General features: G+C 44.8%; 1 protein-coding gene across 1 annotated transcript in view; it reads right to left on the bottom strand.

Annotated features, from left to right (window-relative positions):
• LOC124797920 overlaps window positions 1-12,391 on the bottom strand; it is a 175,934-nt gene that overhangs the window by 34,860 nt on the left and 128,683 nt on the right. The window contains exon 6 of the mRNA XM_047261053.1: window positions 2,893-3,107. Within this exon, the coding sequence (XP_047117009.1) occupies window positions 2,893-3,107 (215 nt within the window). The remainder of the gene's footprint in view (window positions 1-2,892; window positions 3,108-12,391) is intronic.

Here is a 12,391-nt window from a genome sequence, read left to right as displayed (position 1 = left end):
GCGTGCCGAAAACTGATGGGCCCCTGCAGCCATTAGGATGGAACGTCAAGAATGTATGCGCGAAAGATATGAGTTCTTCTGGCCAGACAGCAGTCATTTTCCCTGCCTTAGAAGGCAAGAATGCGGCGACAATTCCAGAAATCCACAGGCACTGGGAGGGGAATACGCAAAGCGCGATGAATTCGCACAGAGAGGCGTCTGAAGGAAGCCAGCGTTCATAAACAGATGTTTTCTAGACAGTAATGACATTCATTATAAACCCACGGACGCCCGCGGACTCTGAGACGAAGGTCAAACATGAGTCCAGCCAGGTCTCATGCAGAGTTAGCGCCTACAATGAAATGTTGTATGGCTGCTCTCACAACAACTCCGGAATGCAAGAAGACGTCAGAAGAATGTGCCACCAATGCAGGTGAAATAGTGAGAAAGATGCTAATTCCTGAGGCACACATCAGCCCCTGCAACATGGGTAATTTCCATCCTACACAGACTGGCGTGGCCATGAAACATCAAATTGCGAGAGAAGAAAAATTCGAGGAAACGTGGAATTGAGAGATGGATGAGGAGTGAAGACGGGAGTCGGTGAGACAGCGCGGAAACAAGAGGACATGGGGTGTCTTCCATCCATGGCTAACATCACCTTCCTACACCGTGATATCGCTGCTTTGGCCACGCAGCCCACAACGGAGAGACAACGCGGAGATTGTACCTGGACCTTGCTGCAAAGCCGCGACTGCCAATGAGAACAGCCAACTAACGCCGCATGGCTCCGAGCGGACTCATCGACGCAGCGCTTGCCGCCGACAGAGCCACGCGACGAATGATCACGAATCATGGCGAAATGAATCTTACTCCTTCCTTCCCCTTAGTGACACATTTGTGTCCATGCCCAGTCATGTCAGCCCTGAGGTGTATAACACTGATTTATTTTGTGTAAAAAGTACAGAAAAAAATACAATTCTTTCTCGTTTTAATCATCTAAGCAGTCTGTTAAAATCACACATCAATCCCTTCATGTCACAATCTTTTGCGTTTGATTTCTTTTAATTACTGGCTCCTCAGTATGGAGGGTTCTTGTTGGTAATTTTGGCGTTATGTGATATCACAAAGTAGAATTTCTCGAATTCACTAAACTATGTAGATATTGTGGGTTATTAATCTTCATTATCGCAACCCTCCTACCGTGTCTCAACGCCACCTATATTTTTACCATTTCACTGTTCGACTATCTACTAACGTAATTATCTAATGTGACATAATTAAGTTGCAAGAAATCGTGTAGTCCAGGAGGATACGAAGAATACGGATATACAGGGTGTTACAAAAAGGTACGGCCAACTTTCAGAAAACATTCCTCACACACAAATAGAGAAAAGATGTTAGGTGGACATGTGTCCGGAAACGCTTAATTTCCATGTTAGAGCTCATTTTAGTTTCATCAGTATGTACTGTACTTCCTCGATTCACCGCCAGTTGGCCCAATTGAAGGAAGCTAATGTTGACTTCGACGCTTGTGTTGACATGCGACTCATTGCTCTACACTACTAGCATCAAGCACATCAGTAAGTAGCATCAACGGGTTAGTGTTCATCACGAACGTCGTTTTGCAGTCAGTGCAACGTTTACAAATACGGAGTTGACAGATGCCCATTTGATGTATGGATTAGCACGGGGCAATAGCCGTGGCGCGGTACGTTTGTATCGAGACAGATTTCCAGAACGAAGGTGTCCCGACAGCAAGACGTTCGAAGCAATTGATCGGCGTCTTAGGGAGCACGGAACATTCCAGCCTATGACTCGCGACTGGGGAAGACCTAGAACGACGAGGACACCTGCAATGGACGATGCAGTTCTTCATGCAGTTGACGATAACCCTAATGTCAGCGTCAGAGAAGTTGCTGCTGTACTAAGTAACGTTGACCACGTCACTGTATGGAGAGTGCTAAGGGAGAACCAGTTATTTCCGTACCATGTACAGCGTGTGCAGGCACTATCAGCAGCTGATTGGCCTCCACTGGTACACTTCTGCGAATGGTTCATCCAACAATGTGTCAATCCTCATTTCAGTGCAAATGTTCTCTTTACGAATGAGGCTTCATTCCAACGTGATCAAATCGTAAATTTTCACAATCAACATGTGTCGGCTGACGAGAATCCGCACGCAATTGTGCAATCACGCCATCGACACAGATTTTCTGTGAACGTTTGGGCGGGCATTGTTGGTGATGTCTTGATTGGGCCCCATGTTCTTCCACATACGCTCAATGGAGCACGTTATCATGATTTCATACGGGATACTCTACCTGTGCTGCTAGAACATCTGCCTTTACAAGTACGACACAACATGTGGTTCATGTACAATGGAACTCCTGCACATTTCAGCCGAAGTGTTCGTACGCTTCTCAACAACAGATTCGGTGACCTCAACACTCATGACTTTCATTTATGGGGACATTTGAAAGCTCTTGTCTACGCAACCCCGGTACCAAATGTAGAGACTCTTCGTGCTCGTATTGTGGACGGCTGTGATACAATACGCCATTCTCCGGGGCTGCATCAGCGCATTAGGGATTCCATGCGACGGAGGGTGAATGCATGTATCCTCGCTAACGGAGGACATTTTGAACATTTCCTGTAACAAAGTGTCTGAAGTCATGCTGGTACGTTCTGTTGCTGTGTGTTTCCATTCCATGATTAATGTGATTTGAAGAGAAGTAATAAAATGAGCTCTAACATGGAAAGTAAGCGTTTCCCGACACATGTCCACATAACATATTTTCTTTCTTTGTGTGTGAGGCATGTTTCCTGAAAGTTTGGCCGTACCTTTTTGTAACACCCTGTAATAGAAAATTGACATTCAAAACAATAGTCACGTTAATTTCTTCGACGTACCTGTAAGGAAGGGCGCCTCAGAGAACCACGCAGTGGGGAAGGCGAAGTCGCAGATGTTGTGCTCCCTCACGAGCGTTACCGCAGGCTTCTCGAACATGATGTCGAAGCAGATGAACATGGCGAAGCTTACGCCGAAGTCCGTATCGAAGATGGAAAACTCAGGTTCCGGTGTCGGCACGAAACCAGGTTCTCCGAACAAGTTGAACTTGCGATATCTGACGACGAACCAAAGACAGCAGATGTTACAGATGATGAGTAAATTGGGTGGTTTGGTTTCCCACATAGCAAACGTATTCGGCCTCAGCATGCCCATGTTATGCAACGGACTTCTTCAGCTTATCACATCAAATCCAAAACAGACTGCATTATGATTAGTTTGAAGATACAGAAAACATCCCTTAGAGCTAGTCGAGTGGTATTTGTGTCCGAGGCTCATGTAAAGACGCAGCTTCAAATGATATGTCTCCAGTTAATGATATTTTGTGGCTTACAGAAACACATGTTTGCCCCGTGTTTTACCTATCCCCTCCCTCCTCCCCTGCAAACATATACATGTAGAGAAAAAAGATTTCACATTATAGCAGATGTGTTTCAGTTTTTGTTTCTATAATGGCCTTTTGCCATTACTTCATGACGCTCAGATGTGCACGTATTATTAGAGCAGTAACTCTAAGAATGGAGGAAAACGCAATACAATTAGAAGTTAGTGAAAATTTAAGAGTCTCGTTTGATTCTTTCAAAACTAATTACGTGTTCCATTAGATAAATAAGGTTTCGAAAATTGTTGATTTTGAGAGAAGAATTATTGTTGGGGTATTTTTAGTGTTCGTTAGTCAGTGTACATCTAATCACGGTTTGGAGCACGTGTACTGCGTCTTAAGGCTTGCATGACCTATCGCCACTGTAGTGCACGTCTAATTTATCTACACCGGCACATTCGAAATTTTTTACTAATAATCTCATTGAGAAGGCTTTCATTTACAACCAGTTTCACATTGTGAAGATTCTTAATCAAGTATTTGCTATTTAAGGGTTACAAACTTTAATTATCAATAAATATTTGGGAGTCATTATTAGCAAAGATGTGTACATGAAAAAAGAAACAGAACCACATTGACGAAGGTAGACTATTAATGAAATATTAAATATAGCTTCATGGATCAAACTGATTTGATCAGAAACGAAGATTAGGGTATCTAAAACCAATGTAGAAAATGTAGTGCTGTATGGAGATGAAACATGTGAAACAGAAGAATTAAGAGGAACATTTTGTCAATGTAAATGGAGTTTTGGAGGTGTTACTGTAACTTGGCACTATGGAATAAAATTAAAAATGAAGACATACCACAGTAATGGATACAATCGAACCAAAATAATTCATATGATGTGAGCACGTTCACCATTTGCGTGGGGACAGATGGGCTTAGAAGACGATGGAATGAATTCAGTTAACACAAGAATAAGGGGGCGCCAGAAAACAATGTGGGAAAAGATTTTCAGGCAGAAGATTGGAAAGATAGAAGACTTTGAACCTAGGACCCAAGAAACAACTATTGTTTTGTATTAAACTGCAATTAGAAAAGCTGTAATTCTGTTGTAATTATTTAATTCGCAGATCTGTTACTGTCATTGTACTGAATCCATAGTATGATTGAAATTGAAAAAGTTCTCGTAAGACGTGTTGGTAGCAAAAAATAAAAAAATAGAAAAAATACTCACAGTTCACAGATTTTTTTTTATTTCATCCAGTGTGACATACTATGGCTGCACTGGGATTTGAAACGTACAACCTCTCACAGAAAAAAATTCCAGTCTCTGATCACAGCGCTACGTCACTCAGAAAGACCATATCAACAGAATTCTTCCACGCAATGGCACGGCATTAAAATTGGTAGAGACGAGCAGAAATGAGCAGGAAACTTAAACGGGAATCGTTGGAAGAAAAGTGTCGTTGTACTCGTTGCATTAATTAAGGGGCCAATATTGTAGGTTGATGGTGCATAGGTTCTATTGCTTGCAGTCAGGTGTGAGTTGTAAAGTGTTACTAGCAGTCCAAGTGACACAATGACCGTAGGGAGCGTCTTAAAAAGGATAATGTACAATGGCCGAACAGCTCCCCGTAAGTCACAGATTCCTGTGGTCAGTGCCTAGCAACGCTTGAGGTGGTGTAAAGAGCGATGCTGCTGGACAGTGTATGACTGGAAAAGGGTAATTACCCTGTTGTGGTCCGATGAAAGGGTTTGGGTTTAGCGAATTCCTGGAGAACGTTACCTGCCGCGTGCCGTCTGCAGTAACATTCCTGTAACGGACCGTCTGTCCAGAGCCCTGAACTGATTCAACTGGAATGACTTTGTAATTAGTTAGAGGACGACTTCACCCCAGACCCCAGCGTCCAATATTACAATCCTCTCTGGTTTCGGTCCTTGAGCATTGCTGATCTGCCACTTCTCCACAGACATTCGGACACCTCACTGAAAATGTCCACAGCAGAACTCAAGTCGTCATAAAGGCGAATGGCCCGCTAATAGGTAGCCGTATACTTTCGATCAGATCGTGTATGTATTAGTGTAGGTGTCATTAACCAAAGAAAGCAGTGAATTCACTACGGATAAAGACGTCTCAGTTGTCTAGGACCGTGCCCATGTGAGTACACCGGTTTCCGCCGTACCAGCAATGATTAGCACTTCGGGCGTGGCCCGAACTTGGATGGGTGACCATTCGGGTACGCCGTGTGCTGTTGAAAATTTCTCTTTGCCATTGAAGCAGAGGGGACAGGAAGGTTGGTGCGGTGGTCACCAATCTTTGCGCCATTGTGGTGGATTCAATCCCAAGCCCCTCTCTGCACTGTTTCATGAAGCGAGGCACAGTTGCTGCTGATCTGTCCGTAGGAGTCTTGCGGCCCCTTGGTCCTGTTCGAGAGGGTACGTGCCGGTATGGGGTTTCACCCTCTCCCTTCTCTCATCGTCTCCAACACGAGCCGCGCGGGATAGCCGTGCGGTCTAGGGCGCCTTGTCATGATTCGCTTGGCTCCACCCGTCGCAGGTTCGACTCATCCCTCGGGCATGGGTGTGTGTCTTGTTCTTAGCGTAAGCTATTTTAAGTTAGTTTAATTAGTGTGAAAGCCTAGGGAACGATGACCTCAGCAGTTTGGTCCCCTCGATCCTTACCACAAATTTCCAAATTTCCAACACGAACTTGACATTACACTGTACACACATACACATACCACCACACACACGCACAGATACGCCCATTTTTAAAATCCGATTGGAATAATTGAGTCCACTCATTGAGGATATCACGCTCTTTCGACATTCTTGCGGTCCCATCATCCACAACCCTATCGATGTACTGTGGACAATCCTATCTTCCAAGACGGCCAAGGAGGGCTACACGTATGCGTTCTTATGTTCAGGCAACTTATCGTACCTTTATTAGGCCGCTGAATCATGCAATATTTATGACTTTGAGAATATCTGGAACCATTTGGAACAGCGAGTGATAAGTAGGATCCATCGTCCACGCAATTAGGTGAGTCTACGAAAGTAAATAATTCGCATCACTTCTTTTCGAGCTGACTGATTTTTTGCCGGTTCTGCTTGCGTGTAGATTAGTGTGTGTAAAAAAAAAACTTACACACAGAAACTGCTGTTCAAAACTGCTCTAGTATGTTATTAGCTGCATTGAGTAAAATAAGTTCTCTGGAATGAAGTCATTACCAAGGCTAAGACGATTTCTCTTTGACCCGACAAATTTTTTGTCAGTTGTTCTTATATGTACACTGCTGGGAAAAAATCGTAAACGGAGAATCCTCTTCCGCGTCTCCCAACCATTCATTGGATACGACTTTAGTTACTTAACTTTTATCCTAACAGCTGCACATCCTGCAAAGAAGAGTAATTAACTTTCAATGAAGAAGAAGATCGAAAAATGAGAAACGTGACCACCGTCTATTACACTACCAGCCATTACAATTGCTACACAACGAAGATGACGTGCTACAGAGGCGAGATTTAACCGACAGGAAGAAGATGCTGTGATATGCAAATGATTAGCTTTTCAGAGCATTCACACAAGGTTGGCGCCGGTGGCGTCACCTACAACGTGCTGACACGAGAAAAGTTACCAACCGATTTCACATACACAAACAGCAGTTGACCGTCGTTGCCTGGTGAAACGTTGTTGTGATGCCTCGTGTAAGGAGGAGCAATGCGAACCATCATGTTTCCGATTTTGATAAAGGTCGGATTGTAGCCTTTCGCGAATGCGGTTTATCGTATAGCGACATTTCTGCTCGCGTTGGTTGAGATCCAATGACTGTTAGCAGAATATGGAATCGGTGGCTTCAGGAGGGTAATACGGAACGCTGTGCTGGATCCCAACGGCCTCGTACTACTAGCAGTCGAGATGACAAGCATCTGTAACGGATCTTGCAGCCACGTCTCGGTCCCTGGGTCAACAGATGGGGACGTTTGCAAAACAACAACCATCTGCACGAACAGTTCGACGAAGTTTGCAGCAGCATGGACTATCACCCTTGACGCTGCATCACAGACAGGAGCGCCTGCGATGGTGTACTCTACGACGAACCTGAGTGCACGAATGGCAAAACGTCCTTTTTTAGGATCAATCCAGGTTCTGTTTACAGCATCATGATGGTCGCATTCGTATTTGGCGACATCGCGGGAACACACATTCGAAGCATGTATTCGTCATCGCCATACTAGCGTATCACCCGGCGTGATGGTATGAGGTACCATTGGTTACACGTCTCGGCCAGCTCTTGTTCGCATTGACGGCACTTTGAACAGTGGACGTTACATTTCAGATGTGTTACGACCTGTGGCTCTATCCTTCATTCGATCCCTGCAAAACCCTACATTTTAGCAGGATAAAGCACGACCGCATGTTGCAGGTCCTGTACGGGCCTTTCTGGATACAGAAAACGTTCGACGGCTGCCCTGGCCAGCACATTCTGCAGATCTCCGAGCAACTGAAAACGTCTGGTCAATGGTGGCCGAGCAACTGGCTCGTCACAATACGCCTGTCACTACTCTTGATGAACTGCGGTATCGTGTTGAAGCTGCATGGGCAGCTGTACCTGTACGCGCCATCCAAGCTCTGTTTGACTCAATGCCCAGACGTATCAAGGCAGTCATTACGGCCAGAGGTGGTTGTCCTATGTACTGATTTCTCATGATCTATGCACCTAAATTGCGTGAAAATGTAATCACATGTCAGTTCTAGTATAATATATTTGTCCAATAAATATTCGTTTATCATCTGCATTTCTTCCTGGTGTAAAAATTTTAATGGCCAGTAGTGTATTTGACAAGTCAATTATTATGGCCTTACAACATTGTCGCCGTGGCTGACGGTCATCATTCGTCACATAAGAAAGCTATAGGCCGACCGGAGTGGCCGTGCGGTTCTAGGCGCTGCAGTCTGGAACCGAGCGACCGCTACGGTTGCAGGTTCGAATCCTGCCTCGGGCATGGATGTGTGTGATGTCCTTAGGTTAGTTAGGTTTAATTAGTTCTAAGTTCTAGGCGACTGATGACCTCAGAAGTTAAGTCGCATAGTGCTCAGAGCCATTTGAACCAAGAAAGTATAGTGGAGTAATGTAACTTCTGAAGTCACTTGGATTTCAAGTTAAACGCCGGAACCGTCAAATCCGTCCAGCCGATAATTCAATTGCAACAATAAACAGAAAGTTCCTTTGTGGCCGTTAAATCGAACAGCAAGAAACCCCTCACAGCTGCCTCTGTGACGACAAAACTTCTTTTGCAATAAAAAGCAGTGTGTACGCCATCAATATTTGCGAGATAAGCGGCCGGTTCTGGTGGAAGTTTTATTTTTTATTTTATTTTATTTTTTCGTGGTAGGCTTGGGCAGATAGAGTAGCGGACGGCGGGCCGCAGTGGGCAGCAGCCGGTCGCTGACAGCCGGGGATGCGTGCCGCCAGGCGACTGCTCTCGTATCACGCCGCAGTAAAAATTGATTCGGCCGAACTCCACCGCGCCGAGGTGGGGCCAGCACGAAAAGTTGTCCGTCCACCTCAGGACCGCTCCGCACCGCAGATCGGCTCTCACCGACCGCTGTGGGCGAAAGGCCAGCCGACAGCGCGAGCAAACTGCTGCTCTGGGGTTTCAGAAATCGACTCGGCTTTGCAGCACAGTAAGTACTGGAAACCGGATTCATTTACACAGGTTGGGTAAAACAATATGAGCAGCCTCGTTTCGTGGTACAGGATCACCTCAATACTTGTATGTGTTTGTACATCGGATTTTTTACTTTTCTCCACCAGACGAAGCGATTATTTATTTTTTATTTATTTTACATATCTAGTTTTGTAGTGCCAAATTGAGGAGAAACTCTCCAAGGTCATGGAACGATTCGGTGCATCAAATTAACACCATAAAAGTAATAATCGATAAGAAAATAAATGCGAATCCCATGCAGACGACAACTTCCAAGTGCGAGATAAGCCACTGCAAATGCGAAATGGAGATGCATTATTGATCTGTGTAAGCGCCAGAATGTTGAATGGAAGCACGCAAATGTGTACGCATCGTGTTACACAGGTACCGTATGTCGGTTTGTAGGACGGAATTGCATGCCTGGTGCACTTGGTTGGTCTACATCTACATCTACATCCATACTCCGCAAGCCAACTGACGGTGTGTGGCGGAGGGTACCTTGAGTACCTCTATCGGTTCTCCCTTCTATTCCAGTCTCGTATTGTTCGTGGAAAGAAGGATAGTCGGTATGCCTCTGTGTGGGCTCAAATCTCTCTGATTTTATCCCCATGGTCTCTTCGTGAGATATACGTAGGAAGGAGCAATATACTGCTTGACTCCTCGGTGAAGGTATGTTCTCGAAACTTCAACAAAAGCCCGTACCGAGCTACTGAGCGTCTCTCCTGCAGTCTCCCACTGGAGCTTATCCATCATCTCCGTAACGCTTTCGCGATTTCTAAATGATCCTGTAACGAAGCGCGCTGCTCTCCGTTGGATCTTCTCTATTTCTTCTATCAACACTATCTGGTACGGATCCCACACTGCTGAGCAGTATTCAAGCAGTGGGCGAACAAGCATTCTGTAACCTACTTCCTTTGTTTTCGGATTGCTTTTCCTTACGATTCTTCCAATGAATCTCAGTTTGGCATCTGCTTTACCGACGATCAACTTTATATGATCATTCCATTTTAAATCACTCCTAAAGCGTACTCCCCGATAATTTATGGAATTAACTGCTTCCAGTTGCTGACCTGCTATATTGTAGCTAAATGATAAGGGATCTTTCTTTCTATGTATTCGCAGCACATTACACTTGTCTGCATTGAGATTCAATTGCCATTTCCTGCACCATGCGTCAATTCGCTGCAGATCCTCCTGCATTTCAGTACAATTTTCCATTGTTACAATCTCTCGATATACCACAGCACCATCCGCAAAAAGCCTCAGTGAACTTCCGATGTCATCCACAAGGTCATTTATGTATACTGTGAATAGCAACGGTCAATACGGGGACGGTTATTGCTTCTTGTGGATGACACTGGAGTTGTCGTCCGATGATATCCCATATGTGCTCGTCTTGAGACAGATCTGGCGATCGAGCAGGCATAGGCACTATGTCGACACTCTGTAGAGCACGTTGGGTTACAACAGCGGTTCGTTATCCAACTGGAAATGCTGTTAATGGATGGCAGTGCAACAGGCCAAATCATCAGACTGACATGTACAAATTTGGAGTCAGGGTGCGTGGGATGACCACGAAAGTGCTCTTTCTGTGATACGAAATCGCACCCCAGACCATAACGCCAGTTGTGGGTTGTAATGGTTCTTTATTTACGTGACCATTACGGCACTCCAACCCCAGTTCAAATGGTTCAAATGGCTCTGAGCACTATGGGACTAAACTTCTGAGGTCATCAGTCCCCTAGAACTTAGAACTACTTAAACCTAACTAACCGAAGGATATCACACACATCCATGCCCGAGGCAGGATTCGAACCTGCGACCGTAGCGGTCACACGTTTCGAGACTGAAGCGCCTAGAACCGCTCGGCCACCATGGCCGGCTCCAACCCCAGTTCTCGATACCAGTAATATCGTACTACTTTTCTGCGAAGTAACAGACAGATTTTTGTGACAATATTCACATTTGGTTTTATTAATGTATAGGTACTCCGATGTATCGATGTATTACAGTGATATGGTTCTTGTATGTATTCATCTCTGTGAGATTGTCATAATCTTTGACTTACTTGCAACCGTTTTGGCGCGAATGCGCACACAGCAGTCTTTGTTTCACTTTGCAGAAGTTAAGTTGTTATTTCGCTTTGTAAAAGAACAGTCAAGTCTTGTGTTTGGTTAAAGTAAAAATTAAATATATGAAGATTGATACAAAACTGTTTTCTTGATGATGTGACAATTAGGAAGAAGTATATGTGAATTTACAAGAAGTTTAATAAAAATGTGGATCGTGAACACCAAGTCAAAAATTATTTCTACCATACCATTTTCTGATCTGGGATTGTTTGATCATGAAGAATGTCCTGAAAAACGCATTTGTTAGGTCTTCAAATATTGCTAAAATACAGGTCTGGACCTTTTAGCAGTCAAAGTGGAATCACCCTAGAATCAACAAGATGAGCCATAACAACTTCGACGAAATCTACGTGGGAATCCATTCAAGATGTGCCAAAATTAGTGACTTTTTGCAGTGACTTCATTATTTCCATTCTGACGGTACCATCCACAGTCAATAACTTTGTTGTTGCCCGATAAAGCGAACATATGCTTCGTGTACAACATTATTAATCTGATTTCTAACCTACAATGCAAGTGGTGGTATTGTTAGAAGGTCCACTGAGTCCAGCACGCAGACGGCTTGGTTACAGGCCCTCAACTGGACTACTTCCAACCAACACACAGCCATTACTGACACCAAGGCAGAACCAACTGTCATCAGAGAACAAAACAGACCTCCACACTGCCCTCCAATAAGCTCACGCTTAACACCACCGAAGTCGCAAACAGAGGTGGTTTGGGTTGAGTGGATTACACGCTACAGGTTGTCTGGCTCGGAACGGTCCTTGAAGTAACCGATTTGCAACAGCGAGTTGTGTCACTGTGGCGCCAAATGCTGCTCAAATTGCTGCTGCACATGCAGTACGGTGCGCCAGAACCATATGACGCACACGATGGTCTTCCGTCTCGGTAGCACCACGTGACTGTCCGGAGCGCGGTTTTCTTGCGACCGTACATTCCCGTTACCAATGCTGCCAGGAATCATGTACAACGGCAACGTTACTGCCAAGACTTTCTGCAATTCAGCAATGGGAACATCCAGCTTCTCGTAGCCCTATTGCATGACGTCGTAAAAAAACTCAGTGAGATGTTGACAGTGGGATCTTAAGGCGTTAAAGGGTCTCTTGACTAACATCAACTCTTCACGTCCAATCTCGAAGTTAACCAACGCTCACGACCATTAAA

Source organism: Schistocerca piceifrons, chromosome 5 (genome assembly GCF_021461385.2).
Source record: "Schistocerca piceifrons isolate TAMUIC-IGC-003096 chromosome 5, iqSchPice1.1, whole genome shotgun sequence".
NCBI lineage: Eukaryota > Metazoa > Arthropoda > Insecta > Orthoptera > Acrididae > Schistocerca > Schistocerca piceifrons.
Note: the sequence above shows the minus strand (reverse complement) of the source record. Positions and strands in the feature narration are given on the sequence as shown.